Below are 22,756 nucleotides of genomic sequence, written 5' to 3'. Positions count from 1 at the left end.
AATTTTACCGTCGCCACCAGGAAGAAGACAGAGCTATGTACATCAAGAGCCGTACCTGCACAGTGTTACTATGTAGTACCGCCTCACGCCACCTTCGACATCAGTAACAGGCAAAGTACTTTATTTAGAAGTGTATTACAGTGTCAACCACCCATCTTCAATCAGTGGAATATAAGTGTTAAATGTACCTTTGTGTTTAACCGTAATTTTCCTATTTCATTTACCTCAGTAGCGTCCTTACCTAAACGAATTTATTCCGAGTGTCCTGATGTTTATTGAAGCTTGAATAATAGAAAATTACTGGCAAGAGTACTGTTTTGGTAGTAAATTCTGAAAATCGTTGTTAAATACTATAGTTTGCACGTATCAGTTTAAGGGCCACCGCTTTGCGTGGCCATGAGGATAAGTTTTCAATAGTATTCCTGAAAGTAAAGTAACGTAATTGTTTAACTGCAACAATCTTAACAGTAATTGTTCGTGTTGCTTCTCTAGGTTAAAGAAAGCCAGACAAATATTGGTGATAGTAAAACGTTAACAAATAACAGTCCTAAGGAAATGAAATTTAGGTGTGTTAGATAATAGTTTTGGTCATATGAGTGATAGCTATAAGTTTAATTTTTTTTTGTATCCTTGTTGAAACATACGTGTGTCTTCTTTAAATAATTACTGAAGTATAGTGATAAATTCCATAAGTAACGGAAGGTGGGATTAATAATATTTATTGCCAAGTGACCGTAGTAAATGGAAGTAGTTATTAATTCAGTGTCGAAAATAGACTTTATCTTTTGTGTAGACAATGTGCCCGATTTGGGCTGGCGGCCGTTTTATTAAGGGAAACAGTTTATTGTTATAACAGACTTTGTCTGATAAAAGGTTTCCAAAAGTAATTATTCTCACTGCTTTTCCCCCAAACTGTACGATTCGGAGAAAATTAGTTCAATACATTACCATTGTGTTGAACTCGGGTATAATCTCTCTCCGAGAGTCGATGGTTTGGAGTGTAGTGGTGCGTGATCTTGTGGTGGTGTTCCTGCCGCTACTTACTGCACAGTTCTGATATTCCGAGTCGCGAATCTTCTGTCTTTACAGTGGTAGAACTTACACGTTCTCGTACCGTATCGATGAGAACGCGAAGGTGCCGATGCAAGCGGTGTGTCCCTGTAATGAAGAGCTTCCTGCCTAGCGAGGCGGTGTAAGCTACCCAGCGGAGGTCGGCAGGAAATAATTTAATGACTTGGCTCTGGATCTGTCATGCAACTGGAAATGGCTAGTGGAGCCAATCGCTATGGTCGCGTTGCCTACGGGCGACATCAGGCCATTGTTCTTCACGTGAAGTAGCACGATAGGCAAAGTTTATGCACATCAAAAAACACAGGTGTGTACCTCTCCAATTTCCTATCTTACACTACACACATGCGGCAGTGACCTTCATTTGAAAACCATATACACTGCCGAGAAGCAAAGGTAGTACACCATTTTAGAGATGAGAGATGGAATAGGAAGATGGAAGTATGCAGTTGAAATGATCCACTTCTTCTACACACGTGTTACTTATTAGTTAATCTGTTGGACATTCATTCGAATGATGTCGACATATTGTTTAAAACTGAGGAAACAGGAAATAGCTCGGTCCATTCGGTGATTTGTTCTTTCGAATGATGATTATTCTGCTAACTGAAGTCTAAAACAAAAATAGAGTACCTTCAGAAACTTGTAAAGTAACAGCTTTTAGTGACAAAGAAAAGACTTTATATTTTTGTTTGGACGAAGGGGGGAGAAAACGCTAAAATTAAAATTTCTTAAAGTGTGAACGTGAATTGTATAAATCGAAAATGATTTACACGATGTGCAAAATATGCACCAAAATGAAACTCGCAAAAATGTGAAAGAGATACTTTCAAAATACTTTGACCTCCTCGTGGGAGTCCACGCACTGTTACCGAAGGACCTCTAGGAGGCTGGGCGCTCTGAATTGCAACTGAGAAGAACATTACTGATTTCCAGCCTTCTTCAGCAAATTATATGAAAAAGGACGTCGCAAAATTACGAAGTTTATCTGGAGTAGTACTGTAAATGAGATACCATTTACTTATGTATTTTATTTAATGGCCTACTTTGGACCACTTTAGTCAATATCATGAATAAGGGTATTCTATTTATCGTTGGCCCAATGCTTTTTCATTCTTCCAGATCGTGCCCTTCTCTCCTGCTCTTCTCTCCCTCATTCGAAATCATCCTTCCCATTCTCTGTATGTTAATTTTTATTGGTAGTGTGATATGCTTGTTCTAAAGTATCTTGAGCGCGTTTGTCTTGCCTTTCAGATCCTCCATCGTAATCCGTAATTCATCATGTCCTCCTTGATCACTCCAATCCATCTAATGCCACTCTTACTATTCCATAACTCCTCAATTATTCTCCTGCTAATTCTGTTTTATATTATCCCCATCAAATGTTCTAGGAAAGGGATCCGTTTCATATTCATTGTACTTCTCACTGGTTCTATTTCTTTGTAAACTGTTTCGTCTGAAGCTATTCTCCAATTTTCGGCTGTCTGGTATTTTTTATTTATACATGTTCTGACTACCCTTCTTTCTGTTTTTAGTAATCTGTCTATTGCTGCAGTGTAGGTTGTTTTAAATATAGCTTCCCTAGCATATGTTATTTGCAGCTGTGTGATGTTTTGTAGTGTTTCAGTTTTGTGGCTGTTGAGGGACATTTTTTGTTATATGTGTTCTTGATGTCATGGTGTGTTTTAATAAGTTTGTTTGTTGTACTCTACCATGGTGGTTTCTCGTTCAGGCTGTGTTTGATTGTTTCTCTCAAGTATTTAATCTTTTCAACAATTTATGTCTTGTTCTTCACTTCCAGTTTTTTTTACCAGTGGCGGTTCCGTTAGTATTACTTCTGTTTTCTTAAAAGATATTTTAAGGCCAATACTCAAGGCTGGAATACTCTCTTTCAAATTCTAAAGGTGGAAGGGGTAAAATACAGGGAGCGAAAGACTATTTACAATTTGTACAGAAACCAGATGGCAGTTATCAGAGTCGAGGGGCATGAAAGGGAAGCAGTGGTTAGGAAGGGAGTGAGAAAGGGTTGTAGTCTGTCCCCGATGTTATTCAGTCTGTATATTGAGCAACCAGTAAAGGAAACAAAACAAAAATTCGGAGTAGGTATTAAAGTCCATGGAGAAGAAATATAAACGTTGAGGTTCGCCGATGACATTGTAATTCTGTCAGAGACAGCAAAGGACTTGGAAGAGCAGTTGAACAGAATGGACAGTGTCTTGAAAGGAGGATATAAGACGAACATCAACAAAAGCAAAACGAGGATAATGAAATGTAGTCGAATTAAGTCGGGCAATGCTGAGGGAATTAGATTAGGAAATGAGATACTAAAAGTAGTAAAGGAGTTTTGCTATTTGGGGAGCAAAATAACTGATGATGGTCGAAGTAGAGAAGATATAAAATGTAGACTGGCAATGGCAAGAAAAGCGTTTCTGAAGAAGAGAAATTTGTTAACATCGAGTATGGATTTAAGTGTCAGGAAGTCGTTTCTGAAAGTATTCGTATGGAGTGTGGCCATGTATGGAAGTGAAACATGGACGATAAATAGTTTGGACAGGAAGAGAATAGAAGCTTTCGAAATGTGGTGCTACAGAAGAATGCTGAAGATTAGATGGGTAGATCACATAACTAATGAGGAGGTGTTGAATAGAATTGGGGAGAAGAGGAGTTTGTGGCACAACTTGACAAGAAGAAGGGACCTGTTGGTAGGACATGTTCTGAGGCATCAAGGGATCACAAATTTAGCATTTGAGGGCAGCGTGGAGGGTAGAAATCGTAGAGAGAGACCAAGAGATGAATACACTAAGCAGATTCAGAAGGAAGTAGGTTGCAGTAAGTACTGGGAGATGAAGAAGTTTGCACAGGATAGAGTAGCATGGAGAGCTACATCAAACCAGTCTCAGGACTGAAGACAACAACAACACTCAAGGCTATTTACTGTATTGATTGTATTTTTGTTTGGTTTCTTGAATGTTGTTGGCGAGAAGATAGAGGTCAGCAGCAAATCCTAAACAATTCAACTTTGTCATCTTTTTTGTTTTCCAGTCTAAATGTGCTTCGAATTCTCCTTGTACCATTCCCTCATTATGTATTCACAGGTACAATTAAAAAGAAGGGGTGACGGACCGTCTCCCTGTCTTAAGCCAGTTTTTACTGAGAATGATTCAGAATGTTCCCCTCTGAAATTAATTTCCGAATTTGTATTTGTTAAGGTAAGTTCTATCAGTTTAATAAATTTTTGGTGGAGTTCGAAATTTTCAAAAGTGAGGGTCTGTGGGCAGAATCATATGCTTTCGTAAAATGTATAAATGCAATTGAGAGAGGCTTGTTTGGTTTACAGTAATAAGCCATGATTAATTTCAGAGCAATTATTTGTTCAGAACAGTTTCTCCAAGGTCCGAAGCCTCCTTGGTATTCCCCCTGTTCCTTGACCAGTTGTTCTTTGATCCTATTGTGTAAAATATTGCAAAAAATCTTGTAGTTACAGTCCAAGAGCGAGATTTTTCTTTAGTTTTCTGGATCACTTTTGCCTCCTTTCGTATGAAGTGTGTTAATTATAGCTGTGGTCCATTCTTCTGGGAATTTTTCTGTTGTCTAGTTTTTTTGTAAAGTAATATGTAAATGTGTCTAAGTTGCTTTACCAGCATACTTCCACATTTCGGCAAACACTTGGCAAACACTTGGTTCGTAGTTTCTCATTTCTTTAAGTGCAATATCTATTGATTGTACTGTAGGTGCGTTTATATTTTCTGGTTTATAGGTAATAGGTCATTAATAGGTAATATTAGCTTCTTGTTATCCCCTAAAATGCTGCGCATAAAGTATGTCAATCTAGCTTCACGCAAACCACTCTTTTTCACTTTTAGCACAAAAATGACAATTTCTTGAGCGATCGATGAACGTACGACAAATTCGCAGTGATATGTATCAGGAGGTTACTGCTTCCACAGACTTATATCTGTGTTCAGGAACATCAAGGCAAATGGGGACCAAAAATCTGGAAAAATGTGGCAGAACAATGTTCAATATTACATCCAAAACGTCTTTTTACCACTCACAGAAAATAATTTATTGCTTTGGTTGGACTCTTTGGTCTGCACATAACATCTCTGTCTTTATGCGCACGGCAGAAGACTATTTATATAATTTGGGTTCCACCTGGTGAGAGAATGCCCACACTTTCTATCTGCACTGCGAGTGGACTGATGTGTGCAAACTTAGCTTACCACTTAGCGCACAAATGGACAAAACATCTGAACTGTCTTCTCAAGCCCAGGGTGTTAAACAGACATTCCATATAAATATGAACCTGGCCCTGTAAGGCATCTAATATCAGGTGCAAATCGTACCAAAATTCATTAGAAATACTGCTGTCAGATAACTAGAATGTATGAATTAACAAAAGTGAAAGTTGGGGGTCTATTCTAGAAACACAAAACCGCTATTCCCTTTTTCATTCTACATACAGTTTATCAGCTGTGCCTTCAGGGGTCAAGTGATACATAATATGATCAATTACTTTTGACACTCAATAACAAAGTATTTAACTCTTGGACATATTGAATTGATGATTATTAAAATCGTTATCTCTACATATTAACAATTTGTTATCACTGGAAAGAATGATTAAAATCTTCATTAGCTGATTTACATCTACAAGTCATAGCTGGTCAATGCACTGAGTTGATGGAGAATAAATTTACTTTTGAAACCAAAAAAAAAATTCTCATGTACTCAATGTGACAGTAAGTTAGTATCCTAGCTGTTGATATTCAATGGTCATAGTGGACGCAATTTGGAGTGAGCCTCATCTCGGATCAGCATTTACTGTGGCCTAGTGCGCGATGGTACTTTACCAAGCAGCATCTGCAACAGCGTTGTCTGCATGCTGGATGTGAAACGCTAATTCCCTACTCTGAATTCACTCATTCTCAACCTTCCTGCGTTCTGTAGAATGATAGTTTTTCCGTAGTTGAAATAATGGCTGGAGCGACCTCTTTCCCTATAAAAATTTCCGCAGTAATAATTAACTACCTCTTTGCTATCTGTCGCCATGATACCTCAAGTGTATTGTCCACACTTCGCAGAAAGCAAAGTTCTCAATAACCTCGCTATTTTCCACACACTTGTGCAGTCTGCCGCGAGATGAGGGATACCTAAAAATTTTAGTTCTCGAAATGCTTTTATATAATGGGTATCACCCCACCGTGTCGCATCTGCATTGCCCAGTATGGATTCAGCCAAACGCCGTCTCATTAGAGGTGAATTTTATTTTTCTTGCCAGGTTGCAGCCTAGCCTTGTTAAAGCCATCCAGCCACTTACCTTGGGTCCCAGCTATATGTATATTAAAAGGAGTAATGTATTGGTTCTGGCCTTATCTCTTTCTGTGCTGAAGCTCACTGTTCTCTTGTTAAGTGGGGTTTTCGAATGCCATTAACCACCTGCTTGGTTCATCTCCAAAATGTGTTTCACTTTAACTTGTTTATTCATGCACCTGTACATAAATTGGTAGATACTGTTTTGTTAGTTTTTGGTATATAACTGCAATTGCGTTTTGTTGAGATAATATAATTATTATTTTCTGAGAATCTTATACCGCATCATACTATCATTATGGATGAAGCTCTTGTAAGTTCCATAAAATCCGGGTGCCTTACACATGCCATCCCTTTCGAATTTATTTTGTGCACTGTGGTCAATGGTTGAGGAATTGCTCATTGCAGTGCAACATTATAAATTTAGTTAATTTTAATCCTTGTCCAGATACTTGTCTATCTTATGCTAGATAATATCGTTTTATCATTCTACTTTGATTTGAAATGTATTGCTTTATACAGTATCCTCGTTTTAGATGATTATTATGTGGCTTTACAGTCCTTTATAGGTGTTATTTGACTAATCTTACAACATTTTTTTCTAGTACTTTGGGTGAACTTCTATTAAAATGGTTCATCCACACTTTAGATTCTCTCTTTACAATAACTTCAAGCACTCAACAATTCTCAAACATTCATGACATTGATGATTGTGAAAGATTAGTGAAGTTAAGGAAGCCTTTGTTTCTCTTATCTCTATTCTCATTGTATATATATGACATCAATATTGAATTGTTATCATATTTAAAATAGTTAATATTTTTTGCATAACACAAACTTTATATTCATTCACATTATTTATCATTAAAAACACATTTCCAAAATATCTACGATACACAAATTCTTATTGGCATGTCTTTAGACTAAATGGACATTTGCAAATTTACACATGAACTACAAAATATGAAACATGGTACTTTTATGAATATACTTTAAGAATTTACAAATCTTATTATAGAATACAAATGAAACACATAAAGTACAAATTCACAGTGGTACAGATGTGACTGAATATTTACAGACATCTCCACTCCTTCCTGACGTGATTATCTTTTGCACTCTTTAAAATATTACATTGAATTTGTCACACACATCACTTTGTTTATTTATGCACTTTACACTTTAAACTTTAGGCTGGGTTTGCTTTCCGATGCTGCTGTCGATCAGTGGTGGTTGATGCTGCTTCGCAGTTGCCGTCTCTGCACAGTGTTGATGAAGATTATAGACATTTACAGTTCTGAGTGTTCGATCACGAATGCCATTACATGATCAATACTATATTGCATTGTTTTGACGACAAACTACTTGCCCAATGCAATATGTGACAACAGGTGGCATAGTCCTTTATTGATGTAGTTGCCATTGAGGTTGATGAGTGTAGCCCCTCTATGATTGCTGCAGTTTGATGTCCCAATTATGTATACTCTGTTTGATGGTTTGACCGCCTTTGGTTGATTTGAGAGTTAGTATGGTATAACTGCCATACTTTTGTTAAATATTGCTTTCTGTTGATTCTGCCAAATCTCATACTGGTTTAAGGCATAGGATTTATAAAGAAATCTTGCTGTCTTCTACCCTCATCTTAGGACCCTTTCTTCTCTTAGTTTCTTGCTGTGTCTTCATGTCTTCTTTCTTGGAACTTGCAGCTTCTGAGGCAGAGGGGTAGGGTATGTTATTCAGTGAAAGTTATTCGGAAGGATTACCAGAAATGTTGTTATGAGATATGGTTAAGTTTGAATAGATAATTTCAGAAGTGATATATCTGTTTTCAGTTATCAGCTTCTCCATTTGGTATTGAGAGAAATATTCCTAGTTAATTTTTCCAGGTGGTGGTACTATGGAACTGTTACCTACTGTTTGCTGTTTTAGTCACTGCTATTGTGCATCGCTAATGGGGTCGCTTCGCTTTCCTTGCAGGTGTACGTCCTTTGTCCCTCCTTGTTGCTGGGCTTTCCCCATCCTCTCGGTTTTGGGGTGAGGTGTGGAACAATATTCTGCAAAATACACCTGGCTCGGTCTCCGCACCAATGTGAAGCGTGAGTCAGTAAGTTCCTTTCTTTGGTCTCCAGTTTGTCGTGAATGCCGTATTGTGTAATCATGTAAACTCTCACACTCAGACTGGAGCCTCCTGTCGACCTTCCGCTTCTGTTGTCAGCTTGTATTCCTTCCCCAGACGAATGGCGTGACGTGGCGCTGCGTATTTTCTTTGTTTCACCGGGTTACATGACTTAATGTTTAATGTTACTACTTACAAGTTTCTATATCTAAATTACAATGAGTTTTACATTGAATATTAACATGAATAATACAATGAATATTTAAATAGTTTTTCAGTACTTTACAGGAAAACTATCATCTACACGCTAAGTTACTTTATTTTATAACGGTTCCTTTACTTCTTCAATGAGCATGGCTTGATGATACGTAGGTTAGTTAATTAGCACATCATGGCGTTAGTTTTCTTTTTTTCTGACCTACTTTAATGATTTAAATGATTAGTATTATTGTACCTATATCTGAATATTTACATGTTTGTAGCTCGTCCTGTCTGCCTCTTGAGATCTGCTGCTACCTGAAACATCTGTACATCTTTTTACTGTATCATCTGTGATCCATTTATATTTTAATTTTCATGGCTAAGTACCATATGACCCCTGCAATAATTCCTATCCAATGTGTTTGTAGAACAGCACGTCATTCTTCAGCAAATAATGCTGACGAATGTCAACCGAGTTCTTGACTTTCCGCTTACGTTCGACCTGTAACACCTCTGGATCTTTATTCTGTTTGAATAAGTCATTGTTACTATTGCAACGATTGAATAACGTCTCTGATATCGCTGTTAACTCACTCCCACTATCTACTGTTGCGTTAACAACAATACCCTTGATGTTACACGAAGTATCAGACTTATCTCTGAAGTACTCTCGTCTTCGGCTCCCTCCATTAATATGTCCTCAATTACTTCGTAATTTAACTGATGTATGTGTGTTTGTTCTGTCACAACCGGATGTTTATGGACATCCATAGTTGATGGTCTTCATCGAGAGTTTGGGGAGAAGTACTCCCCCTTCTTAAAATGTTCTACTATAGTCTCGCTGCTTCTAGATCAGCTTCTACAGTAACCAATCTAGATTTTAAATCCTCATTTTCACACCTTACTACTTCCTTTAAGTTCGTCTCCTCGTCACACATCTTTGTAATCGTGTTTAATTTGGATTTTAGAGCCTGGTAAGTATTCTTTAAGTGTGACAGTACTTCACACTTAGATTCTGAGGATTCGTCAGATTCTACTCGTTATCATAGTTTTTGTCTGTCACTGAGAATTGCAGATTTAAATTTGCAGCTGTGTCGTCATTTATGACGCTATTTTCTCTGTATTGTGTGATAATTACATAATCTCGGTAATACTGCCGTACTGTGTCCTCGTATGTGCCAAAATTGTATGTTTTTGAATCTGATTTATCAGACTATTCACATCCTTTATAATCTGGTTCGTTTTCCGATCCCGACGTGATATTTTCCTTGTCATTTTTCTCTCGACTATCTCCTTGTTCTTCCCGATTTTGTTCGATTCCCGCTATCCACAACGCCTCAGACTCTTTCTGCGTTTCTTTCAAAGTTTTGTGGAAGGATTTTAGTAGATCGTATCGAACTTTTGATCAGGTGTACTTATCCGTACTTCCTTCTTTTTTCTATGACTTCTATTAGCCATATTTTGTCGGTTAATCCTACCGTCTTGATCAATCGTAGCGTTACAGCTTACAGTAGGATATGTATTATCCTGCTGAAAATCATTTTTCGTCTGTGCAGAATCAAACATCAGCACTATGTACATTAATGATTCGTCATAATCAAATGGTTCATTACCAGGTACTGCTTGGAGTTCATCCTCATCTTCAGTGTCAATCCACTCTATATCGTCCCAGCACTTCAGTTGTGACTTCCTCCCTATTTGTAGTATCTGTGCGGATACCCTTGATGATCGTTTTGTCGTTCCTCTTCCCAATTCCAACTTTTGTACGTCACACCTTAACCTATTTATTACTGCGGTCGCCTTGTCATTCCTTTCTGCAGAAAGTGTATTATCTACTTGAACTCCTGCAATACCTAACGTCAGTCAATCCTCACGCTTCCCAGGATTTGGTGGTCGTAATTCAACCTCCATCTGTGGTTTGTTTCTCCGGTAATTACCGCAAGTATTTCCAGGAGCTGCTTTCTCTCCATGGACCTGGAGGTCACCGATTAAAATCAGTCTGTCGGTTATCCCTAATTCTCCAGTTTCCATTCCTATTTTCATCAACATTCCGCCTGCTTCAACCACTATTAAAACCGTATCCATTACGCTGTGGTCTAGTGTTTCCATTATTCCCATTTCCGTAATTATTCCCATTTCGTCCAGAATTCAATCCCATTACCGGCCTACCATCTCTACAATTATTATTATTCTCCTTACTATTAAGTGTTGGTTCAAAATTATTCTGTCCTGAATCGCGTCGTCTTTGAGCGTCGTTTTAATACATGAAGTCTACTTCTCTCAAAGCACCTTCGAAAGTTTCTACATTATCGCCCCCACGTCCTAACAAGATTTGTTGATACTTCATTGGCAGTTTCGTTTTGCATATGTGAATCAGTTCTCCGTCCCTATGGGGGGTTATCTAAGTATTGGTTTCTTTTAGCCATATTCTCAAAGAATTTGACCGCTGTTTTCTCACGCGAATTTTCGAATGAGACATTTTGTAATAATCTATATTTTATTCCCATCTTATCCTCAGGAGACCAATATCTTGCTGTAAAGGCAGCTCTAAGCGAATCATATGAACCGCAAGCATCTGCTATCTTTTGCATAGTTTCAGCAACACTTCCCTCCGTATGTGCGCAAATAAAATCTAGCTTACGTTTCAATGGCCAACGTGTCAGTATTCCTACTTTAAATTGGTCAATGAATGTGCGGGGGTTCAGAATATTTGCATCTTCCTTATTGTGCTCGTATTTCAGCACTGTAAGAAAGTGGTTATCATCAAAACCTCTCGCTTCTCTCTATGATGTATCTGCTGGCTTTTGAAGATTTGAACTCTGTCCTTCTTTGCGTCAAATCTACGCAAACGTGTGTAACTTGGTTCATTCCGTGACGTTTGTGCTGTAGAATCACTTTCAGGTCTCATTGCGCAATGTGCCTGCATAACGCCCGCTACCCGCTCTGTATCTTGACGTGTAAGCTATTCTGGCTCGTTAGACGCCGTACTGTAACCCGTCGGAATTCGTCCTTCCTGTTGTGGCGTTGCATAACGCGTCTCTATGGTTTGATCAGCGTATGTCATACTTTATGCTTTACGTACTGAACCTTGCTGCAAACCACGCTCTTGTATTCCAGATTGATCTGTTCTTCTTTCTTGGACAATTGGTCGCAATCCAAACTGTTTTGGACCAACTTCCCGTTCGCGGTTTGCGGTTTCGGACTGGCATCCACATGTGCCTTTCCGTCTTACGTCACACGTAATTTCTGATACCATTTCTGTCGTATTATCGGCAACTGTTGATTTTGCAGTCTTCACAGTAGTATCCACCGACACTAAAGTGGATTCCGTTGTCGTCTGCGGCTCCTCACTGACGCTTTCTACATCACCTCGACTTTTGATCGAACGCAAAACTTCCGAACTCAGACGTTGAAATTGGTGTTCGTTTTTCTCTTGTATTTTTAAAATACGAGCATAGAATTTCTTTACTGCTGCTTTTGTTGTTCTACTGTGAGACGTCGTCTCAGCAATAAGATGTTTCGCTTTCGTCGTCGCTTTAATAGCAAATGTTTCGACCTGTTATTTAACCTTTTTGGCACTTCGTTGCGTAAATTCACGCAACGTAATCATGCCTGTTTGGACAGTGTCAATGTCTGTTATCAATTGTTTGTGCTCTGTAACGAGCGCTTGAAGCGTGATTTGCGCTTCCTTAGCTTCAGTTCGTATTTGACCTAATTGGCCTTAAATATTATCACGCGTTTTTTGTTTTTCCTTGTTAATTTCTTTCAGCCCCAGTGATAATTCCTTTTGCCCTTTTGTTATGCGCCTTTCTAATTCTGTTTGCCCTTGTATTTTGCACCCATTTAATTCTTTTTGGCCTTGTGTTATGCGCCCATCTAATTATTTTCGCCCTTCTGTTATGCGCCCATCTAAACGCCTTTATGATTCCTGAGATTGTTGTATTAAACTCTGCAACGTTGTATATATGTTGGCGTTTTCATCTACACTAATTTCACCAGTTGCCATCTGATGCTACCGTTCCCTATCTCGTCTTTTGTCAACCGTTTCCTTCACTTCCGAACATAGTGTAGGAGCACTAACTCTCGTTCGTTCATACAATTATAAGACTGACTGATTTAATACGATTACTTTTGGTTCAGTATGCTGTAAATCACTATCTACAGACTCATCGTCTGATTCATTAGCAATGCCCTTCTCATGTCCATTCTTTGGACCATATTGAACATCATGTGTTGCTTTTTCGGTCTCATTCGGTATTTCTACGTGTTATATTTCGTGTTGTTCACGCTGATCTATCTTTTGTATGTCCAACTCGATCCTATCAAGATCTTCCATGACTTCTCTTTGTCATAATCGATTATTTTCTGTCATTTTTGAGCGTTCCACTAAGCGTTGTTGTCGCGAATTTTCCGAACCTGACTACGTGTTAACTGATCATAAGATTTGATTCTGCTCCAAAATATCATCCACAGTCCTATATTCAATATTTGAACCCATTTACTCGTCTTTTATTTAGCCTTTTGGTTAATGGAGTTGAGTCAGAACCCAACACAACCCAATTCAACGGTGTGTTGTGCCAGCCAATAAGAAATACATGAACACATACAATTCTATCTAAACTCACTACACAGTTGAGTCACATTCACATTTAAATTTTTTTCTCCAATTTGCGTCAGCTTATTGTTTGGGAGGATTATGTATTTTGTACCTATCAGAAACAAACCATATATCTATCAGAATGCTGTGATTTAGAATCCTGGAAGGGTCACCATTTTGTGAGATTGTCTGTACTTTGTATCTTCACAGTGAGGGTACTAATGTGTGCGAACTTAGCTTACGACTTAGTGCTCGAATGGACAAAACATCTGAACTGTCTTCTCAAGCCCAGGGTGTCAATCAGACATTCTAAATAAATATGACCCAAACCCTGTACGGCAGCTAATATCAGGTGTGAATTGTAACAAAATTCATTAGAAATACTGCTATCACGTGACTAGAATGCATGAATTAATAAAAGTGAAAGTTTGGGGTCTATTCTAGAAAGACAAAACAGCTATTACCTTTTTTATTCTACATAAAATTTATCAACTGTGCCTTCAGGGGTCAAGTGATACACAACAATCATGTTCAGTTACTTTTGACACTCAATAACAAAATATTTAACTCTTGGACATGCTGAATTGATGATTATTAAAATCGTTATCTCTACAAATGAAAACTTTTTATCACAGGGAAGAATTATTAATATCTTCATTAGCTCATTTACATCTACGATATCGTATCTGATCAATGCATTGAGTTGTCGAAGAATAAATTTACTTTTGAAACCAGTGAAAAAACTCTCATGTACTTAGTGTGAGGGTAGGTTAGTATCCTCACTTTTCATATTCAATTGTCAAAGCATACATAAGTTGGAGTGAACAAAATCTCGACTCAACATTTACTGTGGCCTAATGGGCGATGGTACTTTACTAGGTCGCATCTGCTATGGCGTTGTCTCCATGCTGGATCTGAAACACTAATTGCCTAATCTGGCTGTGACTGAATTCACTCAGTGTCAACTTTCCTGCATTCCGTAGAATGTTAATTTTTCCGTAGTTCAAATAATGGCCATTGCACACTCGCAAAGGGTTGGAGCGACGTTCACAATTTCGTTGACCATAAAAATTCCCACAGGAATAATTACCTACCTCTTTGCTATCTGTCGCCATGATACGTCAAGTGTATTGTACACACTTTGCAGATATCAAACCTCTCAACGCTTTTGCTATTTTCCACACACTTATGTGGTCTGCCATGAGATGAGAGAGAAATCTAGAAATTTTAGTTCTCAAAATGCTTTTATATAATGGATATCTCCCCAATGTGTCGCATCTGCATCGCCCAGTATGGCTTCAGCCAATCGCCATCTCATTAGAGGTGAATTTGTATTTTTCTTGCTGGGTCGGTGCCTAGTCTTGTCAAATCCGTCCAGCCACTTACCCTTGATCCCAGCCGTATTTACATTAAAAGGAATAATGTATTGTTCTAGCCTTATTCCTTTCTGTGCTGAAGCTCGCCATTCTCTTGTGAAGTGGGGTTTTCCAATGCCGTTAACCACCTGCTCAGTTCATCTCCAAAATGCATTTCACTTTAATTTGTTTATTCATGACCCTGTCCATACATTGGTAGATATTGTTTTGTTAGTTTTCGGTAAATGAGATTACTGCAATTGCCTTTTATTGATATAATATAATTATTATTTTCTGAGGATCTGATACTGTATTGTACTGTCGTTATGGATCAAGCTCATGTAAGGTCCATAAAATCCAGATGCCTTACACTGGAACAAAGAGTGATTCAGCCTCTCGACAAAATAAATAAAAAAATAAAAAATAAAAAAATTGAACAATCTATGGCATTCTTCAGAAATCTGTCAGGTATTGTAATTTCCATTAACAATTTGTCATTTCAGATTTATCATCGAAATAGTATTGTTAAACTTAGTCATTTCTGTACTGTCAGTTTGCATGACCACATTTTATGAGCCGGCCGGATCGGCCGAGCGGTTCTAGGCAGTTCAGTCTGGAACCGCGCGACCGCTACGGTCGCAGATTCGAATCCTGCCTCGGGCATGGATGTGTTTGTTGTCCTTACGTTAGTTAGGTTTAAGTAGTTCTAAGTTCTAGGGGACGGATGACCTTAGATGTTAAGTCCCATAGTGCTCAGAGCCATTTGAACCATTTGCACATTTTACGAAACTGCAGAAGTACGCAGCATAATGTGCAGAACAAAGGCCAGTACCATTTCTTACTCCACTCCACTTCTCTCTGAATAAAATTAGTAATTACTGTGCAGTGCCCAAATGCCATAATTTCTCTTTTATCAGGTGTGGCTGGTGTAAAAAAAAATGTTTGTTTTCATCATCTAGTAGACACTCCTCATTGTTGTGACGACCAGAGGGAATAGGCAAGAAAGTATATCATCGTTAGACATTACTGAATAAACATCAAAAGAAATGTGCTATAGGAATTGTTCCTCAGTATTTAAATTCAACAAATTAAAGTCTCGATTGTTGTAAGTCGTCACACACTGCCTTGATTTTCTTTCCTCTGCCAGTCATTTGTGTAAGAATCACATATGCAACAGTTCAGTGCTCGATATAAGTTGCAAGTTATTAAAAAAATTAATGATTTTAGACATTTTTGTTAGGGTTTAAATGATTAAAATTTGCGTGTGTCCACTTTGAACATAGCGCTGCGCGGCGCAACCTCCTCGTGTCATGGTTTCATCAGCTTCTTCGCCGAATCGCGTGCTAGGCAGGAAGAGCTGTACAAATCGCTGTTATCAGCGGCTCTTCATGTGACAAAAATGACTAAAAACATTAACATTAAAAAAAAACACTTGCAGTGAGCCTTAGCAATGCATTCTTTCGGTGTACTCTACCTGTGTGAAAAATTTCAGGGGAAGTTTCGACGAATCAGATTAGATAATTCCCTTGGTTGGTTGGTTGATTCGGGGGATGGGACCAAACAGCGAGGTCATCGGTCCCTTAGGATTAGGGAAGGAAGGCGGCCGTGCTCTTTCAAAGGAACCTGTCATTTGCCCGAAGCAATTTCGGTAAATCACGGAAAACCTCAATCAGGATGGCCGGACACGGGTTTCATCCATCGTCCTCCCGAATGTGAGCCCAGTGTGCTAACCAATGCGCAACCTCGTTCGGTAGTGTTCCCTTGTTAGTTGCCTCACTATGAACGATCAAGTGATTAGTGATCGTCTACTGGAAACATAAACAGTTATGAAATACTACTAATATATGTCCAGAATGCCAAAAGTAGTACGAACACGTAAAACTATTTGTCAGAAAAGGAGATGACAGACTTACATCCAAAGGAAAAAGTATCCTAAGGACATGTATTTCTTCTACGAAACTAGTGGCTTCGAAGTGTCTTATATGAACAATTCTTGATTAATTGTCATCATTCTGTGGTCATTCTCTCATTAAGACAGGAGGTAGAATATATCTAAAGGAGAATAGTGCGTACCTCTATTTCTATATAGTAAGGGCATTACTGGTATGTGCAACGGCACTCAAGAGAGGTAACGTTCATATCTGAGAGGTTAAAAATTAAAATTCAGTGAGCGGAACTTTCGACAGGCGTAGGGGCAACTTATTACTTCCTTCCATGTACCTCACGAAAGATTATCGGTAATGAAACAGGAAAAGGGAGAAATTACACTGGTAACATCAGCATCCAACGCAGCACACTGTAATGTGACGTTTGGAGTGTAGATTTAGTTTAATTGACTGATGAGACACATTGTACAGATATGTGGTGGTGTTTTCCATAGGGTGACAGGCCTGTGCGTGATAGAGGATCTCCTTTACACGCTGCCTCTGCTTCAGAAAGTAACGATGCCACTGCTCTCCTTCAAAGACTGCGTCAAGAAGTACCCATGGGCGAAAGACTTGTTGGTGGAGAAGGAGCACATATGCACTCTGTCTATTGAGGGGAAGGACGCCTGCTCGGGGGACGCCGGTGGGCCGCTCGTCTGCGACGGGTTCATGGTGAGCTTATCTGGAGGCCTTAAACTGCTTCACATAACTTCCTGATTTTACTTGTTGAAGACTCTTGTCAGAAAATATCGTGGTTTTTAGTTTCCATTCTTACGTTCAGCAAACATTTGTGTATTGTTTATGTTCTGGTTTTTACTTACATCCGCCTGCGCAAATCTTCCGAAGTTATGGTTTCACTAATTATTACTTTATTACACTTTAAGTATGGTAGGGCTTTTTAGTATAGTGTAAAAGTAGTGTCATGTGCGGTAAAGGTTGGCGTTACCGTACATTTGATAGTATGGGAGAAAGACGTCTGGACTGTGGATTGTTGTTTTCACTGGGGTAATTACAGCGAGGAAGCCAGTAAAATATCGGATAAGGGCCTGGCATAGAGTTGTAAATTGTGTAGTTTAGACAAGAAAATTGTGGAGCAAGATAGGAAGATTTATGTACTTCAGGCAGAATTAAAAATGGCATATTTACAGTTAGGTAGGTTGGAGCGCGAAGGCGACAACAGGAGCTGGTAGAAGGTCACAGGTAATAGGTAAAAGGAGAAAGCCTCAGAAATCACATTTCAAATTGCGTTACCAGTCAGTGTGACCTGATATCTGAAGTAGAAGAAGAGCCACAACCATTTTCGAGCGAAGTAGAGAGCAGTAAATTCGTAGCAACAGTCTTAAGGCTAAGTCGGTAGCCAAGTAGAAAGAACATATTCATCCTATCTATTAGCCAGCAGTCACAGGGGGGAAGGGGTTGTAAGCCAAATCTACAGGAAAAGAACCTAAGCTCATAAGCCTCTTAAGACGTGGTGCCAGGCTTTGCCAGACGACAGAAAAACAGGCGTCTCATGCAGAAATTTTGATGGAGAGGATCAGGTGCTCACAGTAGGAGGAACAGGAGACGTAGTGTCAAAGGTAGCCTGGAGGAAATAGGAGCAATAACAGCACACACCTGTGGAGGATTTACCGTGCCATAACCAGCCCTTGGTCAACACCGCTGTTGGCCGTGAAACAAAGTGCTGAGTGGTTTGCTTTTGTGCGAAATAGTGTTTCATATTTGTTCAGTACCTGTTGCTGCAAGCCGGCCGTTATGGCCGAGCGGTTTTAGACGCTTCAGTCTGGAACCGCGCGACCGCTACTGTCTGAGGTTCGAATCCTGCCTCGGGCATGTATGTGTGTGATGTCTTTAGGTTAGTTAGGTTTAAATAGTTCTAAGTTCTAGGGGACTGATGACCTCAGATGTTAAGTCCCATAGCGCTCAGAGCCATTTAATCAATTTTCTTGGTGCTGCAGTCGGGAGATTGGGAGGGGAAGGAAGGATTAGATGAGCGTCTCGCAGAAAGTGTGAGAGAGGCCACAGGCACACAAGACAAAAATCCCTGTGATTTTGTCAGAGAGATACATTTTTTAAGTTAGAGTCCAGTTACAGATAGTGTTGAAAGAAAGTATAAAAGCACAGAACCATAATATAAATGTAACGGTTTTTACAAGGGTAAAATTAATTTGTTTCATCAGAATATTGGGGGCTCGAAAAATACGACGGATGAGCTTTTTGTATGCCTCTAGATGCGGAAAAGTCTGTAGTCATAGACGTTCTGGTCCTCTAGATTCGAATCATTTTCTCGTAGATCTAACTTGGAAAAAGGAGGAGTTGCAGCATTATTAATATGTGACGGTACTGGTCCCCCATGGTACACAAAACGGATCAGATCGCTGTTGCAGAAGCAGCGAGAAAAGCATGCCAAATTTAAAAGAACGCATAATCCTCAAGATCCTCAAAGGTTTGCAGAAGTTCGAAATATAGCGCGTACTTAAATATGAGATGCTTTTAATAATTTCCATAACGAAACTCTGTCTCGAAATCTGGCAGATAACCCAGAGATCCTGGTCATACATTAAGCACACCAGTGGCCAAGACGCAATCAATACCTTCACTGCGCCATAACAACGGAGAAGTCACTGATGACTATGGCACTAAAGTAGAGTTATTAAACACGGTTTTCCGAAATTCCTTCACCAAATAGGACGAAGTAAATATTCCTTAATTCCAATCAAGAACAACTGCCAAGATGAGAAACATAGAAGTAGATATCCTCGGTGTCGCAAAGCAGCTTAAATCACTTAATAAAGGCAAGGCTTCCTGTCCAGACTGTATACCAGTCAGGTTTCTCTCAGAGTATGCTGATACAATAGGTCCATATTTAGCAATTATATACAAGCGCTAGCTCGCAGAAAGATCCCTAACTAAAGATTGGAAAATTTCTCAAGTCACACCAATACCCAAAAAGAGAAGTAGGAGTAATCCCTAGAATTACAGGCCCATATCACTAACGTCGATTATATGTAGGGTTGTGGAACATATGTGTTCGAATATTGTGAAGTACCCAGAAGAAAACTAATTATTGACACATAGCACGGATTCAGAAAATATCATTCTTGCGAAACACAACTAGCTCTTTGTACTCATGAAGTAATGAGTGCTATCGAGAGAGGATGTCAAATTGATTCCATATTTTTAGATTTCCAGAAGGCTTTCGGTTCCGTTCCTCACAAACGTCTTCTGCCCAAACTGCGTGCCTATGGGATATCGCCTCAGTTGTGCGACTGGATTCGTGATTTCCTGTCAGAAAGGTTACAGTTCGAAGTAACAGACGGAAAGTCATCTAGTAAAACATAAGTAATATCCGGCGCTCTCCAAGGAAGCGTTATAGGCCCTCTATACCATGGAAATGTATCGTATTTAAATTAAGAAATTGTTAATTATCTAAAAGTATATACCAAAACATCTTCTCCAGTTCCTCATAACTATAGTAATGGGTATTTCCTGCGCCAACAATATTGCTGTTGTGGTCTTCAACCCTAACACTGGTCTGATATAGCTCCTCATGCTACTCTATCCCGTGGAAGCATCTTCATCTCTGATGGTGCAACCTACATCCTTGTGAAGCTGCTTACAGCATTCATCTGGTTCCACAGCACGTCTCTACAATACTAACCTAGTGATCCATTGATGTCTCACAACATCTCATGTCAACTAAGCCCTTCCTTCAGTCAAGTTTTGCCAGAAATTTCTTTTATGTCCAATTGTATTCGGCACCTCCTTTTACTTACGTGATATACCCATCCAAACTTCAACATTCCCTTGTGACACCACATTTTAAAAGCTTCTATTCTCTTCTTGCCTGAACATTTCAGAGTCCACATTTCACTAGCCTACCAGGCTAGGGAAATACCTTCATAAAAGTCTTCCTAAAACGATGTTAAAAATGTCTGTTCTGAAATGCATTTGTACCCATTGCCGTTGTATGTTTAACACCGGGGTGACAGAAGTCATGGGATACCTCGCAATATCTTGTTGGACCTCCTTTTTCTCGCGTATTGCAGCAACTCGACGGGGCATGGACTCTGTAAGTCCTTGGAAGCCCCCTGCAGAAGTACTGAGGCATGCCACGGTCCACAATTGTGGAAGTGTTGCCGGTGCCCGTTTTTATGCACGAGCTGACCTCTCTATTTTGTCCCATAAATGTTCGATGGGATTCATACCGGGCGATCTCGGTGGCCAAATTGTTCGCTAGAATTGTCCAGACTGTTCTTCAAACCAGTCTCGAACACTTGTGGCTCGGTGACATAGTGCATAGTCATCCGCAAAAATTCCAGTGTTGTTTGGGCTGCCATCTCCAAGTATTCGAGCACAGCTATTTCCAGTCAATGACCGGTTCAGTGTGAGCAGAGGATCCAGTCTCTTCCAAGTAACCACAGCATACACCATTATCGAGCCACAACCAACTTTGAAAGTGCCTTGTTGACAACCTGGGTCCATGGCTTCGTGCGCTGCACTCGAACCCTACCATCAGCTCTTTCCAACTGAAGTCGGGGCTCGTCTGGCCAGGTCACGGTTATCTAGTAGTGTAGGGTCGAACCAATATGGTCGCGAACCCGATAGAGATACTGTAGGCAATGCCATGGTGTTAGCAAAGGCACTCGCGTTGGACGTCTGCTGCCATTGCCTTGTTGTTGCTGTGGTCTTCACTACAGAGATTGGTTTGATGCGGCTCTCCATGCTACTCTATCCTGTGCAAGTTTCTTCATCTCCCAGTACCTACTGTAACATACATCCTTCTGAATCTGTTTAGTGTATTCATCTCCTGGTCTTCCTCTACAATTTTTACCCTCCGCGCTGCCCTCCAATACTAAATTGGTGATCCCTTGATGCCTCAGAATATGCCCCACCAAACCGATCCCTTCTTATAGTCAAGTTGTTCCACAAATTTCTCTTCTCTCCAATTCTATTCAGTACCTCCTCATTAGTTATGTGATCTACCCATATAATCTTCAGCATTCTTCTGTAGCACCACATTTCGAAAGCTTCTATTCTCTTCTTGTCCAAACTATTTATCGTCCACGTTTCACTTCCATACATGGCTACACTCCATACAATTACTTTTAGAAACGACACCCTGACACTTAAATCTATACTCGATGTTAACAAACTTCTCTTCTTCAGAAACGCTTTCCTTGCCATTGCCAGTCTACATTCTATATCTTCTCTACTTCGACCATCATCAGTTATTTTGCTCCCCAAATACCAAAACTCATTTACTACTTTAAGCGTGTCATTTCCTAATCTAATTCCCTCAGCATCGCCCGACTTAATTCGACTACATTCCATTATCCTCGTTTTGCTTTTGTTGATGTTCATCTTAAACCCTCCTTTCAAGACCCTGTCCATTCCGTTCAACTGCTCTTCCAAGTCCTTTGCTGTCTCTGACAGACTTACAATGTCATCGGCGAACCTCAAAGTTTTTATTTCTTCTCCATGGATTTTAATTCCTACTCCGAATTTTTCTTTTGTTTCCTTTACTGCTTGCTCAATATTCAGATTGAATAACATCGGGGATAAGCTACAACCCTGTCTCACTCCCTTCCCAACCAGTGCCATTGCCTATTAACGCCAAATTTCTCAACTAACACAAATGATCATCATTCATCCCACATTTATTTCTGCTGTTATTTCACACGCTGTTGCTTGTCTGTTGGTAATGAAAACTCTACGCAAACACTGCTGCACTTGGTAGTTACGTGAAGGCAGTCGGCCACTGCGTTGTCCGTGGTCAGAGAAAATGCCTGAAATTTGGTATTCTCGGCACATTCTTGACGCTGTGGATCTCGGAATACTGAATTCCCTAATGATTTCCGGAACAGAATGTCTCATGCGTCTAGCTCCATCTACCATTCCGCCTTCAACGTCTGTTGATTCCCATTGTGCGGCCATAACTACGTCGGAAAACGTTTCGCACGAATCCCCTGAGCGCAAGTGACAGCCCCGCCAATGCACTGCCATTTTATACCCTGTGTACGCGATACTACCGCTATCTGTTTATGAGCATATTGTTGTTCGATGACTTTCGTCGCCTCAGTGTATATTCCCTTTACTTTGCCCAGCATCAGTAATTTTATTGCCAAAATAGGACAACTCATCTACTACCTTTAGCGTCTCGTTTCCTAATCAGATTCCCTCA

The 22,756-nt window shown here is 39.6% G+C and overlaps 1 protein-coding gene across 1 annotated transcript in view; it reads left to right on the top strand.

The window, feature by feature from the left end:
- Positions 1-22,756, top strand: part of LOC124775179 (transmembrane protease serine 9-like) — a 236,125-nt gene that overhangs the window by 200,043 nt on the left and 13,326 nt on the right. The window contains exon 6 of the mRNA XM_047250019.1: positions 17,031-17,247. Within this exon, the coding sequence (XP_047105975.1) occupies positions 17,031-17,247 (217 nt within the window). The remainder of the gene's footprint in view (positions 1-17,030; positions 17,248-22,756) is intronic.

Source organism: Schistocerca piceifrons, chromosome 2 (assembly GCF_021461385.2).
Source record: "Schistocerca piceifrons isolate TAMUIC-IGC-003096 chromosome 2, iqSchPice1.1, whole genome shotgun sequence".
In the NCBI taxonomy this organism is placed as follows: domain Eukaryota; kingdom Metazoa; phylum Arthropoda; class Insecta; order Orthoptera; family Acrididae; genus Schistocerca; species Schistocerca piceifrons.
Note: the sequence above shows the minus strand (reverse complement) of the source record. Positions and strands in the feature narration are given on the sequence as shown.